The sequence below is a fragment of the Camarhynchus parvulus genome, unplaced genomic scaffold (assembly GCF_901933205.1).
Source record: "Camarhynchus parvulus unplaced genomic scaffold, STF_HiC, whole genome shotgun sequence".
Taxonomy (NCBI): domain Eukaryota; kingdom Metazoa; phylum Chordata; class Aves; order Passeriformes; family Thraupidae; genus Camarhynchus; species Camarhynchus parvulus.
This window is the reverse complement of record NW_022148358.1, coordinates 207,380-231,064: the sequence shown is the minus strand read 5'-3', so window position 1 is coordinate 231,064 and position 23,685 is coordinate 207,380. Positions and strand designations below refer to the sequence as shown.

At 61.3% G+C, this 23,685-nt stretch overlaps 2 protein-coding genes across 2 annotated transcripts; both read left to right on the top strand.

The window, feature by feature from the left end:
* Positions 1-32: 32 nt before the first annotated feature.
* TBC1D25 (TBC1 domain family member 25) lies at positions 33-6,085 on the top strand (the record flags this gene model as incomplete). Its single annotated transcript, XM_030970341.1, is given in 13 exon segments — positions 33-214; positions 299-450; positions 1,201-1,322; positions 1,432-1,620; positions 1,623-1,643; positions 3,103-3,272; positions 3,274-3,319; positions 3,321-3,373; positions 3,375-3,441; positions 3,443-3,537; positions 3,539-3,643; positions 3,645-5,961; positions 6,065-6,085. Coding segments are annotated over 13 exon segments (3,540 nt in total), but the record flags the coding sequence as incomplete, so codon positions are not given.
* Positions 6,086-10,568: 4,483 nt separating this feature from the next.
* Positions 10,569-23,630, top strand: WAS (WASP actin nucleation promoting factor). Its single transcript, XM_030970340.1, is given in 12 exon segments — positions 10,569-10,667; positions 11,682-11,840; positions 13,970-14,056; positions 14,855-14,951; positions 17,560-17,598; positions 18,095-18,302; positions 19,086-19,128; positions 20,188-20,294; positions 20,296-20,339; positions 20,796-21,106; positions 21,674-21,776; positions 23,472-23,630. Coding segments are annotated over 12 exon segments (1,350 nt in total). The 3' UTR covers positions 23,525-23,630.
* Positions 23,631-23,685: the final 55 nt, after the last annotated feature.

The window sequence follows — 23,685 nt, the reverse complement described above, 5'->3', positions numbered from 1 at the left end:
CGGTGCCGCGCCGCCATGTTGGATCGCCGTGAGGGGCCGGGGGGCTCCGGGACCCTCCGGGATCCCCCGGGACCCTCCCGGCCCCCCTGACGCTCCTCCTGCAGAAGAACGAGGGGCAGCAGCCGCCCGAGTTCCGCTCGTTCGCTGTGGACCCGCAGATCACCTCGCTGGACGTGCTGCAGCACATCCTGGCCCGGGCCTTCGACCTGCAGGGGTGAGCGGGACCCCCTGGTTCCCCCCACTGGGCACACCTGGGACCCCCCAGAGCACCCAGGTGAGCTCACCTGTGTCCCCTCAGGAAGAAAAGCTTCGTTCTGAGCTTCGCAGTGCGGGACGGGCAGGGCCAGGACACCTTTGTGCCTCTGCTGAGCGATGGTGACCTGGCCAATGCCTTCAACTGCGCCAGGCCCACCCTGAGGCTGCGCCTGGACGTCAGGAACCCCCCTGACAGTGAGTGACACAGCTGGGACACACCTGGGGGCGTGGAGACACACCTGGGATACACCTGGGTGGGTGGGGACACATCTGAGATACACCTGGGATACACCTGGGTGGGTGGGGACACACCTGGGATACACCTGGGTGGGTGGAGATGTATCTGGGTGTGTGGAGACACATGTAGAACGCACCTGAGATACACTTGGGTGGGCAGAGACACACCTGGGACACACCTGGGATACACCTGGGTGGGTGGAGACATAGTTGGGATACACCTGGGTGGGTGGGGACACATCTGAGATACACCTGGGTGGGTGGAGATATAGTTGGGATACACCTGGGATACACCTGGGTGGGTGGAGACACACATGGAACACACCTGGGTGGCTGGAGACACACCTGGAACACACCTGGGACACCCACAGCCACACCTGAGACGCACCCAGATGGGAGAAATCGCCTGGGACATACCTATGGTACATCTAGGGCACACCTGGGTGGTGGGGACATACCTGGAGTAAAGCTGAGATGCACCTGGGGTAGTCACAGGTTTACCTGGGGTAGTCACAGGCTTACCTGGGCACACCTGGGCACAGGGGGACACACCTGGGTGTGACAGGGCACATCTGGGGACACACACTGGGGACACTTGGTGGCCTGGGCTGGGTGTCAGGAGGCTCTGGGTACCTGGGGGCGCTCAGGTGTGCGAGGTGGGGCTCCCAGGGCTCTCAGGTACCTGTGGCTCAGGTGTGCTGTCGCCAGGCCCGCTGCTGGAGGACTGGGACATCATCAGCCCGCGGGAGGTGGCGGCGGCCGAGCCGGTCCCCGAGCGCCGCTCGCTGCTGGCGGCGGCCCTGCCCTTCACCCAGGCTCTGCTGGCACAGGTGAGCGCACCTGGCGCAGGTGAAGCGCCCCTGGGCTGCCTCAGCCTGCTGGAAGCTCACGGAGAGCTCCTGCTTGGCCATCGCGGTGGCACCTGTGCCGTTCCCACAGGTGGGCCGGACGCTGGCGCGGGCACAGGCGGCCCTGGCGTGGCCCGAGGGGACCCCGGCCGTGTCCCGGCCCCCTCCCCCGCCCCCACCCTGCGCCCCCCTGAGCGACGCCGACCTGAGGTCGTACCTGGGCCCAGGTGGGCGCCTGCTGCGGCCCCAGGACCTGCGGCTGCACGTCTTCCACGGCGGCGTGTCGAGCCCGGCCTGCGCAAGGTGAGAGCGCAGAGGCACACCTGGGACACACCTGGGGGGGGGTGTGGTCACACCTGGGACACACCTGGGGGGGTGTGGTCACACCTGGGGGGATGTGGTCACACCTGGGGTACACCTGGGAGGGGTTCTGGTCACACCTTGGACACACTTAGGGGGCGTGGTCACACCTACGACACACCTGGGGTACACCTGGGAGGGTGTGGTCACACCTGGGACACACCTGGGAGGGTGTGGTCACACCTGGGACACACCTGGGAAGCATTCTGGTCACACCTGAGGTTTTCTGAGCCACACCTTGGAGTCTTCTGAGCCACACCTTGGGGGTTCTCTGGTCTCCCTGAGCCTCACCTGGTGGTTGTAATTACACCTCAGTCACACCTGGGGTATTCTGGTCACACCTGAGTCACACCTTGGGCTTTGTGATGTTTTTTGATGGCACCTCAGCCACACCTGGGGATCTTCAGATCCATCCTGACCAACACCTGAGAGCTGCTGCTGTCCTTAACCCCATTCCCCCATCCAGGTGGTGTGGCGATACCTGCTGAACGTGTCCCTGCTCTCACCTGTTTGTATTACCTGTTGAACATGTCCCTGATCCCTCACCTGTCCCCATTTCCCATACAGGTGGTGTGGTGTTACCTGTTGAACTGAACACGATGTTATCTGCTGAACGTGTCCCTGATCTCACCTGTCCCATTCCCCCCCATACAGGTGGTGTGGTGTTACCTGTGGAACCTGTCCCTGATCCCTCACCTGTCCCATTCCCCCCATCAGGGTGGTGTGGCATTACCTGCTGAACATGTCCCTGATCTGTCACCTGTTGGTTTTACCTGCTGAACATGTCCCTGATCTCTCACCTGTTGGTGTTACCTGTTGAACGTGTCCCTGATCTCTCACCTGTCCCATTCCCTTGTACAGGTGGTGTGGTGCTACCTGCTGAACCCTGATCTCTCACCTGTTGGTGTTACCTGTTGAACCTGTCCCTGATCTCTCACCTATCCCATTCCCCCATCCAGGTGGCGTGGCATTACCTGTTGAACGTGTCCCTGATCTCTCACCTATCCCATTCCCCCATCCAGGTGGTGTGGCATTACCTGTTGAACGTGTCCCTGATCTTTCACCTGTCCCATTCCCTTGTACAGGTGGTGTGGCGCTACCTGTTGAACGTGTCCCTGATCCCTCACCTGTCCCATTCCCCCATCCAGGTGGTGTGGCGCTACCTGCTGAACGTGTCCCTGATCTCTCACCTATCCCATTCCCCCCATCCAGGTGGTGTGGCATTACCTGTTGAACGTGTCCCTGATCTCTCACCTATCCCATTCCCCCCATCCAGGTGGTGTGGCATTACCTGTTGAACGTGTCCCTGATCTCTCACCTATCCCATTCCCCATCCAGGTGGTGTGGCATTACCTGTTGAACGTGTCCCTGATCTCTCACCTATCCCATTCCCCCCATCCAGGTGGTGTGGCGCTACCTGCTGAACGTGTTCCCCGCCGGCCTCACGGGCCAGGAGCGCCTGTCCCACCTGCGCCTCAAGGCGGCCGAGTACTCCTCGCTGAAGGTGGCGCTGGCGGCGCGCGCCGCCCCGGCCGAGCTGGCGCAGGTGGCGGCGGCCGTGCGCAAGGACGTGGCGCACCGACCGCGCCCACCCCTACTGGGCGGCCCCGAGGAGGGCCACCTCACCTGGCCGCCCTGCAGGCGCTGCTCACCACCTTCGCCCTGGGCCACCCGCCTCTCCTACTGCCAGGGCATGTCGGACGTGGCGGCGCCGCTGCTGGCCGTGCTGGACGACGCAGGCGCAGGCCTTCCTGTGCTTCTGCTCGCTGATGCGCCGCCTGGCGCCAGCGCTTCGCCCCGGCGGCCGGCGGCTGGCGCGAGCGCCGGCCACCTGCGCGGCTGCTGCGCCGCGCCCGACCCGCGCAGTTCTGGGCCTTCCTGGCGGCGGCGCCGCACGACCTGCTCTTCTGCTACCGCTGGCTGCTGCTGGAGCTCAGCGCGAGCCGCCGCCGGTGACGCGCTCAAGGTGCTGGAGATCACCTGGAGCTCGTTGCCGCCGGCGCCGCCGCCGCCCCCCGAGGGGGTCCCGCTGCTCGGAGCCCCCCTGGGAGCTCGGAGGGCCGGCCGCGGGTTGAGGGAGCGCCGGGGGCTGCGGCCGAGGCCGCCCAGGAGGAGGAGGAGGAGGAATGTGGAGGAGGAGGAAGGTGGAGGAGAAGGTGCTGGAGGGGTCACGGAGAGTTCTGGTGGTGGCTTTGGGGGTCTCAAGGGTTCCTGTGATGGCTCTGAGGGTGCCAAGAGCTCCAGTGATGTCCTTGGTGGTCCCAAGAGCTCCAGTGATGATCCAGGTGGTCCTACAAGCTCCAGTGACATCACAGGTGGTCTCAAGAGCTCCATTGATGTCCCAGGTGGTCCCAAGAGCTCCAGTGATGATCCAGGTGGTCCCAAGAGCTCCAGTGATGATCCAGGTGGTCTCAAGAGCTCCAGTGACATCCCAGGTGGTCCCAAGAGCTCCAGTGACATCCCAGGTGGTCTCAAGAGCTCCAGTGATGATCCAGGTGGTCCCAAGAGCTTCAGTGACGTCCCAGGTGGTCCCAAGAGCTCCAGTGGTAGCCCTGGGAGTCTCAAGAGTCCCACTGATGGCCCAGAGGGTCCTAAGAGTTCCAGAGATGTCCCCAGCAGCCCCAAGATCTCAGGTGAGGTCTTTGAGAGTCCCAAGAGCTTCAGTGATGTTCTAGAAGGTTCCAAGGGTACCCAGGAGAGTCCCAGAAGCTCCAGCGATGTCCCCAATGGTCCCAGGGACAGCCAGGAGGGTCCCAAGAGCTTTAAGAACATTCAGGAAGGTCTCGAGAGCTCCAGAGATGCCCCTAAAGGTCATACAAGCTCCGGCGGTGTCCCCAGAGGTCACAAGAGCTCCAGAGATGTCCCCAAAGGTCACAGGAGCTCCAGGAAGGTGCAGGGGAGACGGCCCAGGGGTGCTGGAGGAGCCCCCGAGGGCTCCAAGGACTCGGAGCCAGGTGGCCCCAGGAAGGTGGAGGAAGGCACCGACGCCCTGGAGATGGAGCAGAGACCCCAGAGCCTCTGCTGGGCGGCTGGAGAAGACCCCAGAAAAGGACAGGGTGGCCCCAAAGAGGGACACGACCCAAGAGAAGGACGAGGTGACCTCAGAGAAGGACGAGGTGACCTCAAAGAGGGATTTGATGACCCCAAAGAGGGGCTGGATGACCCAAGAGAAGGAGGAGATGACCCTGAGATGGATCGTGATGACCTCAGGAAGGTTCGTGATGATCTCAGAGGAGGACACAGTTTTGGAGAAGGCCACAACAACCCCAAGGATGACCGCCATGACCCCAGGGATGGCCACCATGACCCCAAGGATGACCACCATGACCCCAAGGATGACCACCATGGCCCCAAGGATGACCACCATGACCCCAAGGATGACCACCATGATCCCAAGGATGGTCACCATGGCCTCAAGGATGACCGCCATGACCCCAAGGAAGAACGTGATGACCACAGACATGGCCACCGTGACCCCAGGGATGGCCACCATGACCCCAGGGATGACCACCATGACCCCAAGGATGGCCGTGATGACCCCAAGGATGGCCATGATGACTCAAGCCATGGCCACGATGACCTCAGACACGGCCACCACGACCCCAAGGAAGGAGAACATGCTGACCCCAGCCATGACCACCGTGACCCCAAGGACATCCACGACGACCTCAAACACGAGCACCACCGCCAGCACCACGCCAAGGAAGAACGTGACAACACCAAACGCGTCCACCACGACCTCCGAGATGACCACCACCCCCCCAGAACCACCCGCCACAACCCAACCACCCCCGAAGACCCTTGGGGTGGCCGCTGGGCTTGGGAAGACCCTTCCTCCTCCTCGTGCTCCTCTTCATGCTCCTCGTGCTCCTCCTCATCGTCCTCCTCGGACGAGGAGGTGACGGTGGAGGACGACGGGGCGCCGCTGCCACCTCCAGAAGAGCTGGGCCAGGGGAACCCGTTCCTGCTCTTCGTGTGCCTGGCCATGCTGCTGGAGCAGCGCGAGGCCGTCATGGCGCGCGCCGGCGACTACAACGAGGTGGCCATGCACTTCGACCGCCTGGTGCGCCGCCACCAGCTGCCGCGCGTCCTGCGCCGCGCCAAGGCGCTCTTCCGCCAGGTACCTGGAGGGGTGGGGCGCCACCGCCCCGGCAGGACCGCCCCAGACGGGACCTCCCTCGGGGTAAAGGGGGCACGGAGGAAGGGTCAGGAGATACCGGCAGGGGTGGGGGGTGTGGGGAGAGAGGGTGGGAGCGGTAAGGTCAGTGTAGGGATGAGGTGGTGGCTCTGTAGAACATCTGGGAACATCTCCAGGAGGTGCTGGGGTCATCATGAGGGGCTCCAGAGTCACTGTGGGTTTGTAGGATAAGGTGGTGACTCTGTAGAACATCTGGGAACATCTCCAGAAGGTGCTGAGGTGATCACGAGGGGCTCCAAAGTGACTGGAGGTCTGTAGGATAAAGTGGTGACCCCACAGAACATCTCCAGAAGGTGCTGGGGTCATCACGAGGGGCTTCAAAGTCACTGGAGGTTTGTAGGAGAACGTGGTGACCCCATAGAACATCTCAAGGAGGTTCTGAGGTCATCACGAGGGGCTCCAGAGTCACTGTGGGTTTGTAGGAGAACGTGGTGACCACATAGAACATCTCAGAGTTGGACTGAGGTGATTGTGAGGGGCTCCAGAGTCACTGGAGGTTTGTAGGAGAACGTGGTGACCACATAGAACATCTCAGAACATCTCAAGGAGGTTCTGAGGTCATCATGAGGGGCTTCAAAGTCACTGGAGGTCTGTAGGACAATGTGGTCACCCCATAGAACATCTCCAGAAGGTGTTGAGGTCATCACGAGGAGCTCCAGAGTCACTGTGGGTTTGTAGGAGAACGTGGTGATCCCACAGAACATCTCCAGGAGGTCTGAGATCATCATGAGGGGCTCCAGAGTCACTGGAGGTCTGTAGGACAAGGTGGAGACCCCACAGAACATCTCAGAGTTGGACTGAGGTGATTTTGAGGGGCTTTAAAGTCATTGGAGCTCTGTAGGACCAGGTGGACACCCCATAAAACATCTCAAGGAGGTGCTGAGGTCATCGTGAGGGGCTCCAAAGGGTCTGTAGCACAAGGTGGTGACCCCATAGAACATCTCAAGGAGGTTCTGAGGTCATCATGAGGAGCTCCAAAGTCACTGGAGCTTTGTAGGACAATGTGGAGACCCCACAGAACATCTCCAGGGACCCCAAAACCCTCGTGGGGACCCCCGAGCTGAGCATGAGAACTTGCAGGGCGCTGTGGGGACACCATGGAACATCTCCAGGGGGTCCTGAGGGCACCCTGGGGACCCTTTGGTCACCGCCAGCGTCTGTAGCACAACCTGGGGACGCCACCAAACGTCACCCTGAGGGACCACGGGGTCCCCAAGGCCACCCTGGGGTCAGCAGGGACCCCCAGACCTCTCCCAGTACAAACCAGTATGAACCAGTACCAACCACTCCCCTGGGAGCTCCTGCATCTGCGTTGCCTTGGGCCGGACCAGTACAAACCAGTATGGACCAGTATGGAGCTGGGAGCCCAACTGGGAGCCTCCAACATGCATCACCTTGTGCTGGACCAGTACGGACCAGTACGGACCAGTACGGACCAGTACGGACCAGTATGGACCAGTATGGACCAGTACGGACCAGTACGGACCAGTATGGACCAGTGCCTTGCCATGGCCGCCTTCAACCATCCCAGTATGGACCAGTTTGGACCAGTCAGGAGCCAAACTGGGAGCTCTTCACCGGCGTGGCCTTGCGTCCTCCCAGCACGGACCAGTACGGACCAGTACGGACCAGTATGGACCAGTATGGACCAGTACAAACCAGTACAGACCAGTCCAGAGCTCTTCTCACCCGCGCGGCCTTGCGTGCTCCCAGTACGGACCAGTACAGACCAGTATGGACCGTACAGACCAGTATAGACCGGTAGGGTGCCCCCAGTGCTGTGCTGATGCCCACAGGCCTTCTCCCAGTATGGACCAGTACAAACCAGTTCCCGGCCCCCCACCCTGGGTGCCTTCTCCCCTCCCCCTTTATTTATTGCCCCTCCCCCCCCAGCCCGGGGGGGTCCCGGGGGGGTCCCAGAGGTGCCGGAATCGCCAATAAACCATGCCTGATACTGGTGGGGCTCCCAGTATGGACTGGGAGGGACTGGGAGGGGTTTGGGGCTCCCAGTATGGACTGGGAGGGGATTTGGGGCTCCCAGTATGGACTGGGAGGGGATTTGGGGCTCCCAGTACGGACTGGGAGGGGATTTGGGACTCCCAGTATGGACTGGGAAGTTTCCAGTATGGACTGGGAGGGAATGGGAGGGAATTTGGGTTCCCAGTATGGACTGGGAGGGACTGGGAAGTTCCCAGTATGGACTGTGAGGGACTGGGAGGGAATTGGGGTTCCCAGTATGGACTGTGAGGGACTGGGAGGGAATTGGGGTTCCCAGTATGGACTGGGAGGGAGTTGGAAGTTCCCAGTATGGACTGGGAAGGAATTGGGGTCTCCCAGTATGGACCGGGAGGGACTGGGAAGTTCCCAGTATGGACTGGGAAGGAATTGGGGTCTCCCAGTATGGACTGGGAGAGACTGGGAGGGGTTTGGGGCTCCCAGTATGGACTGGGAGGGAATTGGGAGCTCCCAGTACGGACTGGGAGGGAGTTGGAAGTTCCCAGTATGGACTGGGAAGTTCCCAGTATGGACTGGGAAGTGATTTCCCCATTCCCAGTATGGACTGGGAGGCTGTGGGCAGGGCAGGGGCCAGCACTGGGATTTTCCCAGTGTTCCCAGTTTGCTCCCAGCGCTGCTTGAGGGTGCTCCCAGTTCCCCCAGTTCTCCTTCCCAGTACTCCCAGTACTCCCAGTACTCCCAGTGCCCCCAGTTCCCTTTCTCAGTCCCTCCCAGTTCCACCAAACCCTCCCAGTCCCACCCAGTTCCCCTTCCCCAGTCCCACCCAGTTCCCGTCCCAGTCCCTCCCAGTTTGATTCCAGTCCCTCCCAGTCCCTCCCAGTCCATCCCAGTTTAATTCCAGTCCCCCCAATCCCCTCCCAGTCCCTCCCAGTGCCCCCAGTTCCCTCCCAGTTCCCCCCAATCCCCTCCCAGTTCCTCCCAGTCCATCCCAGTCCCTCCCAGTCCACCCCAGTGCCCCCCGTTCCCCTCCCAGTCCCTCCCAGTCCCTCCCAGTTTGATTCCAGTCCCTCCCAGTCTCCCCAATTCCCCCCCCATCCCTCCCAGTCCCTCCCAGTCCCCCCCAGTTCCCCCAGTTCCCCTTCCCAGTCCCTCCCAGTTTGATTCCAGTCCCTCCCAGTCCCTCCAATCCCCTCCCAGTCCCTCCCAGTCCCTCCCAGCCCCTCCCAGTCCCTCCCAGTTCCCCTTCCAGTCCCTCCCAGTCCTTCCCAGTCTCCCCAATCCTCCCAGTCCCCCCAGTCCCCCCCAGTTCCCCCAGTTCCCCTTCCCCATTCTCCCCAGTCCCACCCAGTTCCCATCCCAGTCCCTCCCAGTTTGATTCCAGTCCCTCCCAGTCCCTCCCAGTTCCCCTTCCCCATTCTCCCCAGTCCCTCCCAGTTTGATTCCAGTCCCTCCCAGTCCCTCCAATCCCCTCCCAGTCCCTCCCAGTCCCCCCAGTCCCTCCCAGTTCCCCCACTTCCCCTTCCCAGTGCCCCCCAGTCCCTCCCAGTCCCTCCCAGTTTAATTCCAGTCCCCCCAATCCCCTCCCAGTTCCCCCAATCCCCTCCCAGTTCCCCCCAGTCCCTCCCAGTCCCTCCCAGTTCCCCCCAGTCCCCCCAATCCCCTCCCAGTTCCCCCCACTTCCCCTTCCCAGTTCCCCCAGTCCCCCCCAGTTCCCCCAGTTCCCCCCAGTCCCTCCCAGTCCCTCCCAGTTCCCCCAGTCCGGAGGTGACGTCCCCGCCACCTTTGGGTGCTTCCGGCCGGAAGAGGCCTCGGGGGCACCCAGACATTTTTGGGGGGCGGCTCCGGGGAGCTTTTTGGGGTTCCAGGGGGATCTTTGGGGGTTTTTTGGGATCTCCCGGGGGTTTCGGGGTTCCCAGGGAGATTTTTGGGGTTCCCTGTGGGTTTTTTTGGGGTCCTGGGGTGGTTTGGGGGAATTTTTTTGGGGTTCACAGGAAGATTTTGGGGTTCCCTGAGGGATTTTTGGGGGTCCCAGGGGGGATTTTTGGGGGTCCCAGGAATTTTTTGGGGTTCCCAGGGGGATTTTTAGGGATTCCCAGAGATTTTTGGGGGGGTCCCAGAGGGATTTTTGGAGTTTCACGGGGATTTTTGGGGGGTCCTAGGGTGGTTTTGGGGGGTCCCAGGAATTTTTTGGGGTTCCCAGAGGGATTTTTGGGATTTTCTGGGGATTTTTGGGGTTCCCAGGGGGGATTTTTTTGGGGTTCCCATAGGGATTTTTGGGATTTTCTGGAGATTTTGGGGGTTCCCAGAGGGATTTTTTTGGGTTTCCAGAGGGATTTTTGGGATTTTCTGGGGATTTTTGGGGTTCCAAGGGGGGATTTTTTGGGGGTTCCCAAGATTTTTATTGGGATCTCCGGGGGATTTTTCTGATTTTCCCGAGATTTTTTTGGGGGTTCCCAGGAAATTTTTTTGGGGATTCCCAGAGATTTTTGGGGGTTCCCAGTGAACTTTTTGGGGTTCCCAGGGATTTGGGATTTCCCAGGGATTTTTTGGGGGGTTCCCAGAGGGATTTCGGGGTTCCCAGTGTTGGTTTTTTTTCTTAATTTCCCTGGGATTTTTGGAATTTCCCGGGGATTTTTGGGATTCCCAGGGATTTTTGGGATTCCCAGGGATTTTTGGGGTTCCCAGAGATTTTTGGGGGGTCCCAAAATTGGGGGATGAGCCGGGGGGGGCGCCAGGGGGACAACGTCCCCTCGGAGCTGCTGGGGGAGCAGGAGAACCTGAGGATCTTCGAGCTGCTGGGCAGGAAATGCGTGGTGAGGAACTGGGGGAACTGGGAGGGACTGGGAGGGACTGGGAGGGAACTGGGGGGAACTGGGAGGGACTGGGAGGGACTGGGGGAACTGGGAGGGAACTGGGTGGGACTGGGAGGGACTGGGGGGAACTGGGATGGACTGGGATGGACTGGGATGGACTGGGAGGGACTGGGATGGACTGGGATGGATTGGGGGGGACTGGGAGGGACTGGGAGGGACTGGGGGGGACTGGGATGGACTGGGAACAAACTGGGAGGGACTGGGGGGGACTGGGGGGGCTGGGATGGACTGGGATGGATTGGGGGGGACTGGGATGGACTGGGAGGGGATTGGAGGGAACTGGGAGGGACTGGGAGGGACTGGGAGGGACTGGGAGGGACTGGGGAGAATGGGGAAGGGGAACTGGGGGAACTAGGATGAACTGGGAGGGACTGGGGGGGAACTGGGAGGGACTGGGATGGACTGGGAGGGAACTGGGTGGGACTGGGAGGGACTGGGAGGGGACTGGGAGGGACTGGGATGGACTGGGATGGGCTGGGAGGGACTGGGAGGGACTGGGAGGGACTGGGATGGATTGGGGGGACTGGGATGGACTGGGAGGGGATTGGAGGGAACTGGGAGGGACTGGGAGGGACTGGGAGGGACTGGGGGGGAACTGGGAGGGACTGGGATGGACTGGGATGGGAACTGGGGGGGACTGGGATGGACTGGGGGGGACTGGGAAGGGGAACTGGGAGGGTTTGGGGGCATTTGGGGGTTTAGGGAGGTAAATTTGGGGTCCCGGGAGAGCCCTGAGGGGGATTTTGGGGTGCCCGGGCTGCATTTTGGGGTTCCTGGGCTGGATTTTGGGGTCTCTGGGCTGGATTTTGGGGTCTCTCGGGCCATGTTGGGGTGCCCAGGTTGGATTTTGGGGTGCCCAGGTTGGATTTTGGGGTTCCCTGGGCTGGATTTGGGGTGCCCAGGTTGGATTTTGGGGTTCCCTGGGCTGGATTTGGGGTGCCCGTGTCCCCGCAGAGCCTGGTGACCGCCGTGGTGCAGCTGGTGGTGGCCGAGCCCGGGGGGGTCCCCGGGGGGGTCCCGGGGGGCTCCTGGAGCCTCCGGGGCTGCGGCGTCGCCTGCCTGGTGCGGGACAGCCCCCGGCGCTCGTACTTCATCCGCCTCTTCCGCCTGCCCGTGAGTCTGGGGGGGACCCCAAATTCCTCAGGGGGACCCCAAATTCCTCAAGGGGACTCCAAAATCCTGAGGGGGACCCCAAAATCCTGAGGGGGACCCCAAATTCCTGAGGGGGACCCCAAAATCCTGGGCGGGGGTCCCTAAAACCCACAGGGGTGGGTCTGGAACAGCCCCCAGTGCTCGTACTTCATCCGCATCTTCCGCCTGCCCGTGAGTCTGGGGGGGACCCCAAATTCCTGAGGGGGACCCCAAAATCCTCAGGGGGACCCCAAATTCCTGGGGGGGACTCCAAAATCCTTGGGGGTCCCTAAAACCCAGCGCTCCTACTTCATCCGCATCTTCCGCCTGCCCGTGAGTCCGGGGGACCCCAAAATCCTGGGAAGGACCCCAAATTCCTGAGGGGGACCCCAAATTCCTGAGGGGGACCCCAAATTCCTGAGGGGGACCCCAAAATCCTGGGCGGGGGTCCCTAAAACCCACAGGGGTGGGTCTGGAACAGCCCCCAGTGCTCGTACTTCATCTGCATCTTCCTCCTGCCCGTGAGTCGGGGACCCCAAAATCCTGGGAAGGACCCCAAAATCCCTCAGGGGGACCCCAAAATTCTGGGGGGACCCAAAATTCTGGGGGGAGATCCCTAAATCTTGGGGGTGTCCCTAAAACACAACGCTCCTACTTCATCCGCCTCTTCCGCCTGCCCGTGTGTCTGAGGGGGACCCCAAAATCCTGAGGGGGACCCCAAATTCCTGAGGGGGACCCCAAAATCCCTCAGGGGGACCCCAAAAATCCGTCACGGGCGGTGGGTCTGGAACAGCCCCTGGTGCTCGTACTTCATCTGCATCTTCCTCCTGCCCGTGAGTCTGAGGGACCCCAAAATTCCTGAGGGGGCGCCCCAAAATCCTTAGGGTGACCCCAAATCTGAAGGGGACCCCAAAATCCCTCAGGGGGACCCCAAAATCCCTCAAGGTGACCCCAAAATTTTGGGGAGATCCCAAAATTCTGGGAGGGTCCCTAAAACCCAGCGCTCCTACTTCATCCGCATCTTCCTCCTGCCCGTGAGTCGGGGACCCCAAAATCCCTCTGGGGACCCCAAAATCCTGGGGGGGACCCCAAAATCCCGAGGGTGACCCCAAAATCCCTCGGGGGACCCCAAAATCCTGAGGGGACCCAAAATTCTGGGGAGATCCCAAAATCTTGGGGGAGTTCCTAAAACCCAATGCTCCTACTTCATCCGCATCTTCCTCCTGCCCGTGAGTCGGGGACCCCAAAATGCCTCAGGGGGACCCCAAAATCCCTCGGGTGACCCCAAAATCCTGGGGGGTGACCCCAAAATCCCTCGGGTGACCCCAAAATCCCGGGGAGTTGCTAAAACCCGGTGGGGTGGGTTCAGGACAATCCTGGTGCTTCCACTTCATCATCCTCCTCTTCTTTAAGGGGGGGGTCCCAAATCCTTTGGGGGGGGGACCCCAAAATTCCTCAGAGGGACCCCAAATCTGAAGGGGACCCCAAAATTCCTGAGGGTGACCCCAAAATCCTGGGGGGGGTCCCAAAAACCCAGGGGGGGTGGGTCCAAGACCCTCACTGGTTCTGCTTCATCATCCTCCTCTTATTTGAAGGCGGGGGTCCCTCAGAATTCTGGGGGGAGGTCCCAGAGGGGTCCTAAAATTGGGGGGTCTTAAATCCTGGGGGTTCCCCCAAATCCCGGTGGGGAATCCCCAAATCTGGGGGTCAGTCAAGGGGATTGGGTGGGGGGTCCTGGGGGGTTTTGGGGGGTCCTGGGGGGTTTTGGGGGGTCCTGGGAGGTTTTTGGGGATCCTGGGGGGTTTTGGGGGGGTCGTGGGGGTTTCTGGAGAGTTTTGGGGGGGTCCCTGAAGGGGTGTGGGGGGTCTCTGAGGGATTTTTGGGGGTCCCTGGTGGTGTTTTGGGGGGTCCTGGGGGTTTTTTTTGGGGTCCTGGGGGGTTTTTGGGGTCCTGGGGAGTTTTGGGGTCCTGGGGGGTTTTTTTGGGGTCCTGGGGGATTTTTGGGGGTCCTGGGGGTTTTGGGGGTCCTGGGGGGTCCTGGGGTTTTTTGGGGGGTTCTGGGGGTTTTTGGGGGTTCCCAGGAGGGTCCCTGACCCCAATTCCCCCCCCAGGCCGGGGAGCTGTGGTGGGAGCAGGAGCTGCAGGGGGGGATGGGCTACAAGACCCCCACCCCCTTTTTCCACACCTTCGTCAGCCACGTGAGTGGGCGGGGCCAGGGGGGCGGGGCCGGGGAGGGCGGGGCTTGAATGAGTGTGACAAAGGGGAGGGGCTTAAATGGGTGTGGCAAAGGGGAGGGGCTTAAATGGGTGATAAATGGGAGGGGCTTAAATGGGTGTGTTGAGTGGGAGGGGCTTGAGTTGGTGTGGGGAAAGGGGAGGGGCTTAGATGGGTGTGGGAAAGGGGAGGGGCTTAGATGGGTGTGGTGAGGGGGGAGGGGCTTGAATGGGTGTGGGGAAATGGGGAGGGGCTTAAATGGGTGTGGTGAGGGGGGAGGGGCTTGAATGGGTGTGGCAAAGGAGGAGCTTAAGTTTGGTGTGTCAAAGGGGGAGGGGCAAAAAGGGGAGGGGCTTAATGGGCGTGGCAAATGGGAGGAGGTTGACCGGGTGTGGCAAAGGGGTGTGGCTTGAGTGGGTGTGGCCGGGTGGGTGGAGCTAAGGGAATGTAGGTCAGTGAGTGGGGGCGTGGTTTAGCTTAAGTGGGTGGGGCCAGCTGATGGGTGTGGTCCTTTCAATGTGGGTGTGGCCTGTGCTCGATGGGTGGGGCATAACCATATAAGGAAACTGGGTGTGGCTGCCAGTGGGTGTGGCCTTTGGTGGGCGAGGTCAATGGCACATAACCATATAAGGAGAAATGGGCGTGGCCGTGGGGCTCGATGGGCGTGGCCAGTAGGATATTGCCATATACGGGAAAGCGGGCGTGGTTTGGGGTAAGCGTGGGCGTGGTTCTGTGTGAGTGGGCGTGGCCTGAGTGCCCACGGCCGCTCCTGATTGGCTCAGGAGGGGTGGGCGGGGCTGAACTTCGCCTCCGAGGCCGAGGCTGCGACGTTCGAGGGCCGAGTGCAGGAGCGGCTGCGGCGGCGGCAGCAGCGCGGGGGTGAGAGACCCTTCCCCAAAATACACCTGGGGGGCCCAGAATGCACCTGGGGGGCCCAAAATACACCTGGGGGGCCCAGAATGCACCTGGGGGCCCAGAATGCACCTGGGGGGCCCAAAATGCACCTGGGGAGCCTAAAATCCTGTAAAACACCCCAAAAATACACCTGGGGAGCCCAGAATGCACCTGGGATCCCCCAAAATGCACCTGGGCAGCCCAAAATTTACCTGGGGACCCCAAAATAGACCTGGGGACCCCCGAAATCCACCTGGGAACCCCAAAATCCACCTGGGGAGCCCAAAATACACCTGGGGAGCCCAAAATCCTGTAAAACACCCCAAAAATGCACCTGGGGTCCCCAAAATGCACCTGGGGAGCCCCAAAATGCACCTAGGGACCCCCAGAATTTACCTGGGAACCCCCAAAATCCACCTGGGGAGCTCCAAAATTCATCTGGGAACCCCCAAAATGCACCTGGGGAGCCCAAAATCCACCTGGGAACCCCTAAATGTACCTGGAGACCTCCAAAATGTTCCTGGGGAGCCCCAAAATGCATTTTGGGGACCCCTAAATACACCTGGGGACCCCCAAAACCAAACGTGGAACCCCAAAATTTACCTGAGGAACCCCAAAATCCACCTGGGGAGCACAAAATTCATCTGGGGTGCCCCAAAATCCACCTGGGGAGCACAAAATTCATCTGGGGGCCCCAAAATCCACCTGGGGACCCCCAAAATCCTGTAAAACACCCCAAAAAAACACCTGGGAACCTCCAAAATGCACCTGGGGACCCCCAGAAACAAACCTTGAACCCCAAAATCCACCTGGGACACCAAAATCCACCTGGGGACCCCAAAATCCACCTGGGGACCCCAAAATTTACCTGAGGAACCCCAAAATCCACCTGGGGACCCCCAAAATCCCTCTGGGGACCCCAAAATCCACCTGGGGACCCCAAAACAAACCTGAGGATCCCCAAAATCCACCTGGGGACCCCCAAAATCCCAGTAAAACACCCCAAAAAAGCATCTAGGGATGCCCAAAATCCAAACCTGGAACCCCCAAAGTCCAACTGGGGACCCCAAAATCCACCTGGGGACCCCCAAAATCCCAGTAAAAACACCCCAAAAAGCACCTGGGAACCTCCAAAAACCAAACCTGGAACCCCCAAAATCCCACCTGGGGACCCCCAAAATCCACCTGGGGACCCCAAAATACACCTGGGGACCCCAAAAATCCCTCTGGGGACCCCAAAATCCCTCTGGGGACCCCAAAAATCCCTCTGAGGACCCCAAAATCCACCTGGGGACCCCAAAATCCCTCTGGGGACCCCCAAAATACACCTGGGGACCCCAAAACTGCATCCAGATCCCCCCCCTTTGCCCTGGGCCCCCAAAAATCCCAGTAAAACACCCCAAAAACATCTGGGGATGCCCAAAATCCAAACCTGGACCCCAAAAGCCCTACTGGGGACCCCAAAATCCACCTGGGGAGCCCCCAAAATCCCTCTGGGGACCCCCAAAATACACCTGGGGACCCCAAAAATCCCTCTGGGGACCCCAAAATCCCTCTGGGGACCCCCTCCCCCCCCAAAACACCTCCTGGGATCCCCAAACCGCCCCTCCCCCCCCCCTCTGACCCCTCCCCCCCTTTTCTCCCCCCACAGCGAAGCAGCTGCTGCCCCCTCCCCCACCCCCCGGGCACGGTGAGCCCCGGGGCATGGGGGAGCCTTGGGGATTTGGGGGATTTGGGGAGATTTTGGGGGCGGGGATTTGGGGGGGGGGGGGGGGGGGGGGGGGGGGGGGGGGGGGGGGGGGGGGGGGGGGGGGGGGGGGGGGGGGGGGGGGATTTGGGGGGTTTGGGGGATTTTGGGAGATTTTGGAAATTTCAGGGGGATTTGGGGGGATTTTGAGGGGATTTTGGGGAGATTTTGGGGAGGTTTGGGGGATTTGGGGGAATTATGGGGGTGGTTGGGGGATTTTGGGGAGTTTTGGGGGAGATTTTGGGGGATTTGGGGGAATTTTGGGGGGAGTTTGAGGGGATTTGGGGAGATTTTGGGGGTTTTTGGGGGGGTTTGGGGGGATTTTGGGGGTTGGGGGATTTGGGGATTTTGGGGGATTTTGGGGGATTTGAGGGGGATTTTTGGGAGTTTTGGGGGATTTTGGGGGAGATTTGGGGGATTTGGGGAGATTTTGGGGAATTTTGGGGAGCTGGGGATTTGGGAGTTTTGGGGAGATTTTTGGGGGGGAGATTTGGGGGGATTTTGGGGGGTTTGGGGGGATTTGGGGGAGATTTTGGGGGATTTTGGGGAGATTTTGGGGGGTTTGGGGGATTTGGGGGGTTTGGGGGGAGTTTTGGGGAGATTTTGGGGGATTGGGGTGGATTTGGTGGATTTTTGGGAGGGATTTTGAGGGAGATTTTGGGGGATTTGGGGGATTTTTGGGAGGGATTTTGGGGAATTTTGGGGAGAATTTAGGGCATTTTGGGGGGGATTTGGGGGAATTTTAGGGGGTCTTGGGGAGTTTTGGGGGAGTTTTTGGGGGGATTTGGGGGTTTTGGGGTCCCTGGGGGGTTCCCCACCCCCTGACCCTCCCTGTGCCCCCCCCAGAGCGCCGGGGGAGCCTCCCCAGGACCCCCAACCCTGAGGGTGAGTGGGGGAGGGGTCCTGCCCCATTTGGGGGGGTCCTGCCCCATTTTGGGGGTCCTGTTTTATTCGGGGGGGCTTGGGGAGGGCCCAGAAGGGGGTTCTGCGGAATTTGGGGGTCCTGTTTTATTTGGGGTCTCTGGGGTGGTTTTGGGGTCTTTGGGGTTTCTGGGGGGATTTTGGGGTCTCTAGGAAGGAATTTGGGGTCTCTGGGGGGATTTTGGGGTCTCTGGGGTCTCTAGGGTGGTTTTGGGGTCTCTGGGGTAGGTTTGGGGTCTCTAGGAGGATTTTGGGGTCTCTGGGGAGGATTTTGGGGTCTTTGGGGTGGTTTTGGGGTCTCTGGGGTAGGTTTGGGATTTCTGGGGGGATTTTGGGGTCTCTGGGGGATTTTGGGGTGGGTTTGGGGTTTCTGTGGAGGATTTTGGGGTCTCTGGGGTCTCTGGGGAGGGGGGTGGGGTTTTGGGGATTTTGGGGTCTCCCCATTTTGGGGGTCCCATAGAGGATTTTCCCCCTCCCCCCCACCGGCCCCCCATCCCCAACCCCGACATCACCCCCAGCCGGTACCGGGGGCTGCCCAGCCCCCCCTCGGGACCCCCGCCCGCCTCGGGACCCCCGCCCGCCTCGGGACCCCCGCCCGCCGAGCCCAGAAAGGGGAGGGGGCGCAAGAAAATCTCCAAGGCCGATATCGGGGTCCCCTCCGGCTTCAAGTGGGTCTGGGGGGGTTTGGGGTCTGGGGGATTTGGGATTTGGGGGGATTTGGGGTGGGGGGATTTGGGGTTTGGGGGGGGAGGGATTTTGGGGGGGCTTGGGGGGGATTGGGGGGGGATTTGGGGCGGGGTGGATTTAGGGGTTGGGGGATTTGGGGTTTGGGGAAGGATTTGGGGGCTGGGGGGTTTGGGAGGTTTGGGGGGATTTGGGGGTCTGGGGGGGATTTGGGGTCTAGGGGTTTGGGGTTGTGGGGGGGGGGTTGGGGGGTTTTGGGGGTTGGGGGTTGGGAGGGTGGGGTTTGGGGGGGTGGGGGTTGGGGGTTTAGGGTGGGGTTGGGGGTAGGGTTTGGGGTTTGGGGTTGGGGGGTTTGGGGGTTTGGGGGGGATTTGGGGTCTGGGGAGGGATTTTGGGGGGATTTGGGGGGTGGGGTGGGATTTAGGGTGGGGGGATTTGGGGTTTTGGGGGGGGAAATGGGGGCGGGGGGGTCTGGGGGGATTTTAGGGGTGGGGGGTTTTGGGGGGTTTGGGGGGGGATTTAGGGTGGGGGGATTTGGGTTTGGGGGGGAGGGGGATTTGGGGCTGGGGGCGGGATTTTGGGGGCTGGGGGGATTTGGGGTGGGGGTTGTTGGGGGTTTGGGGGTGTGGGGGCGTTGGGTGGGGAGTTTTGGGGGTGGGGTTTGGGGTCTCTGGGGGGGATTTAGGGTGGGGGGGTTTGGGGTCTCCGGGGGTTTTGGGGTCTCTGGGTCACAGGGGGGGTCTCACCTCTGTCCCCCCCCCCCCCAGGCACGTCAGTCACGTCGGGTGGGACCCCAATGGTGGCTTCGATGTAGGTGACACCTCCCCCACCCCCCGTGTCCCCTCCATGGGGGGGGACAGTGACCCCCGGGGTGGCAGTGACACCTGGGGGTGTGACAGTGACCCCCGGGGTGGCAGTGACCCCTGGGGTGTGACAGTGACCCCCGGGGTGACAGCGACCCCCGGGGTGGCAGTGACACCTGGGGGTGTGACAGTGACCCCCGGGGTGACAGTGACCCCCGGGGTGGCAGTAACCCCTGGGGGTGTGACCGTGACCCCCGGGGTGACAGTGACACCTGGGGGTGTGACAGCGACCCCTGGGGTGACAGTGACCCCCGGGGTGACAGTAACCCCTGGGGGTGTGACAATGACCCTAGAGAGTGACAGTGACCTTGTGGGGTGACACTGACCCCTCAGTGTGTGACAGTGACCCCTCAGTGTGTGACAGTGACCCCGTGGTGTGGCAGTGACCCCATGGGGTGGCAGTGTGTGATTGTCCCTGTCCCTGTCGCAGCTGGCTGCCCTGGACCCCGCGCTGCAGTCACTCCTGCCCCATGGGGTGACACTGACCCTGTGTAGGGTGACAGTGACCCCATGGGGTGACAGTGCCCCTCAGTGTGTGACAGTGACCCCATGGTGTGACAATGACCCTAGAGTGTGACAGTGACCCCATGGGGTGGCAGTGCCCCCTCAGTGTGTGACAGTGACCCCTCAGTGTGTGACAGTGACCCTGTGGGGTGACAGTGACCCCTCAGTGTGTGACAGTGACCCTATGGGGTGACAGTGCCCCCTCAGTGTGTGACACTGACCCTGTGGGGTGACAGTGACCCCTCAGTGTGTGACAGTGACCCTATGGGGTGACAGTGCCCCCTCAGTGTGTGACACTGACCCTGTGGGGTGACAGTGACCCCTCAGTGTGTGACAGTGACCCTGTGGGGTGACAGTGACCCCTCAGTGTGTGACAGTGACCCCATGGGGTGACAATGATCCTAGAGAATGACGCTGACCCTGTGGGGTGACGCTGACCCCTCAGTGTGTGACAGTGACCCCATGGGGTGGCAGTGTGTGATTGTCCCTGTCCCTGCCGCAGCTGGCCGCCCTGGACCCCGCGCTGCGCTCGCTCTTCGCCCAGGCCGGGGTCAGCGAGCGCCACTTGGCCGACGCCGAAACCTCGCGGCTGATCCACGACTTCATCGAGCCGGGGCGGGCTGCAGGCCGTGCGCGAGGAGATGGGCAGGCAGGGTGGGCACACCTGGGCACACACCTGGGGACACCTGGGAGGGACCTGGGGACAGCCACAGGGGCTGCAGGCCGTGCGCGAGGAGATGGGCAGGCACGGTGGGCACACCTGGGCACACACCTGGGGACAGCTGGGCACCCTGGGGACACCTGGGGACACCTGGGGGCAGCTGGGAGGGACATGGGGACACCTGGGGACAGCTGGGGACACCTGGGAGCAACCTGGGAGGGACCTGGGGATACCTGGGGTACACCTGGGCACCCTGGGGACACCTGGGAGGCATCTGGGGTTCCCTGGGATGGACCTGGGCACACCTGGGGACACCTGGGGACACCGGGGGGGTACCTGGAGGGACCTGAGGGTGGGGCTGAGCAGACCTGGGCACACCTGGGGACAGCTGGGGACAGCTGGAGGCACCTGTGCCCCCTCTGACCCCTCCCCCTCTCTCCCCCCCCCAGGTCCGCCCCCTCCCCCCCCGGGCCGCGGCAGCCCCGCCCCTCCCCCCGCCCCTCCCCCCTCCTCCGGCCGCTCCCGCTCGGGGCTCCCGGCCCCTCCCCCTCCCCGCGCCGGCCCCGCCCCTCCCCCGGCCCCGCCCCCTCCTCGAGGCCCCGCCCCTCCCCCGCGAGGCCCCGCCCCCTGCGGAGCGGCCGCTCCTCCCCCTCCCCCACCTCCGCCGCCCCCTCCCCCCTCCGGGGGCGCCTCCCCCGCGACCCCCCCGGGCCGGGGGGCGCTGCTGGACCAGATCCGCCAGGGGGTGACGCTCAACAAGGTGGGGACCCCAAAAACGGGGAGGGGGACCCCAAAAACGGGGAGGGGGACCCCAAAAACGGGAGGGGGGGCACTAAAATGGGGAGGGGGACCCAAAAACGGGGAGGGGGGGCACTAAAATGGGGAGGGGGGGCCCTAAAATGGGGAAACCCCAAAAAGGGGGGAAACCCCAAAAAGCAGGGGTGGGACCCTAAAATTGGGGGGTGGGACCTCAAAAATGGGGACGGGGAGCCCAAAAATGAGGAAGGGGACCCCAAAATGGGGAGGGGGACACCAGAATTGGGGAGGGGACCCCAAAATGGGTGGGACCCTAAGAATAGGGGGGAAACCCCAAAAATGGGGAAGGGGGCCCTATAAATGGGGGGACATTAAAAAATGGGGGGGGGAGCCCAAAAATGGGGAGGGAGACCCCCAAAACAGGGGGGTCGGACCCTCTGTGAGGGGGGAGGTCCCGTGATTTTTGGGGGTCCCCATGGAATGGGGGAGGGGCTGTTTTTGGGGTGGGGGTCCCGGTATCGTATCTGGGGGGGATGGGGGGTCCTGGCTGACCCTGCCCCCCCCCCCCCAGACCCCTGAGACCCCCGAGGTGGGCGCGGGAGCCGGCGCGGGGGGGCTCGTGGGGGCCCTGATGGACGTGATGCAGAAACGAAGCCGCGTCATCCATTCCTCGGGTGAGACCCCCACCCAAAAAACCCAAAATCCCCCAAAAATCCCCAAAATCCCCCAAAGAGCGTCATCCATTTCGGGTGAGACCCCCCAAACCCCAAACCCCATCCCCCCAAAAACCCCAAAAACCCCCCCAAAACCCCAAAATCCCCTAAAGAAACCCCAAAGAAACCCCAAAGAGCGTCATCCGTTCCTCGGGTGAGACCCCCACCCAAAAAACCCAAAATCCCCAAAAATCCCCCCAAAATCCCCCAAAGAGCGTCATCCATTCCTCGGGTCAGACCCCCACCCAAAAAACCCAAAATCCCCCAAAAACCCCCAAAAAACCCCCAAAGAGCGTCATCCATTCCTCGGGTGAGACCCCCACCCAAAAAACCCAAAATCCCCCCAAAAACCCCAAAATCCCCCAAGAAACCCCAAAGAAACCCCAAAGAGCGTCATCCATTCCTCGGGTGAGACCCCCACCCAAAAAACCCAAAATCCCCCAAAAATCCCCCCAAAATCCCCTAAAGAGTGTCATCCATTCCTCGGGTGAGACCCCCCAAAAAACCCCAAAAAAACCCCAAATCACCCAAACATTTGTAGAAATTATTCAAAAATCCCAAAATCCCCCAAAATCCCCCAAAGAGCTCTCCTCCTGTGAGACCCCCACCCAAAAAAACCCAAAATCCCCCAAAAACCCTTTAACCCCCAAAACTCCCAAAAAACCCCCAGAGACCCCCCAAAAACCCCCTGACCCCAAAGATCTCCTAAAAACTCCCAAAGATCCTCCAAAAACCCCCCCCCAAAACCTACAAAATTCCCCCAAAAACCCTTTAACCCCCCAAACCCCCCCCAAAACTCCCAAAACCCCCCAAAAGCTCCCTTAAAAAGCCCCCTGACCCTAAAAATCTCCAAAAACCCCCAGACCCACCCCAAAACCCCCCACAGATCCTTTAAATCCCCCTCAAAACCCCCAAAGACCCCCAAACACCCCCCTGAAAAACCTACAAAATTCCCCCAAAAACCCTTTAACCCCCCAAAACCCCCCCAAAGACCCCCTAAAGACCCCTCAAAAGCTCCCTTAAAACCCCCCTGACCCCAAAGATCTCCCCAAAAGCTCCTCAGAGACCCCCCCCAAAAAGCTCCCACAGATCCTTTAAATCCTCCTTAAAACCCCCCAAAGACCCCCAAAGACCCCCTGAAAAACCTACAAAATTCCCCCAAAACCCTTTAACCCCCCAAAACTCCCCCAAAACTCCCCCAAAAACCCCCTGACCCCAAAGATCTCCAAAAACTCCTGAGACCCCCAGAGACCCCCCCAAAAACCCCCCACAGATCCTTTAAATCCCCCTCAAAACCCCCAAAGACCCCCAAACCCCCCAAAACCTACAAAATTCCCCCAAAAACCCTTTAACCCCCCAAAACTCCCCCAAAGACCCCTCAAAAGCACCCTTAAAAAACCCCCTGACCCCAAAGATTCTCCAAAAACTCCTCCAAACCCCTCACAGATCCTTTAAATCCCCCTCAAAACCCCCAAAGACCCCCCCCAAAACCTACAAAATTCCCCCAAATACCCTTTAACCCCCCCAAAACCCCCCCAAAGACCCCCCAAACCCCAAAGATCCCCCCAAAACCCCCCCAAACCCCCTCCCAAAACTCCCAAATCCCCCCAAATTGCCCCCCCAAACCCCCCCTGACCCCTTTTCCACTCCCCCCAGATGAAGGCACGGCCAGCGAGGATGAGGAGGATGACGATGAATGGGACGATTGAGACCCCTCCCCATCCCCCCCCCCCCCCCGCTTCTAAGGACGCCCCCAGACCCAAAATGTGCCCCGCCCCTCCCCCACCCCCACCCCCTCTGTGCCCCTCCCCCAGCTCGGGGTGGGGGGGGGGAGAGGGACCCCGGTTTTTCCTGCCCCTCCCCCCCCCGC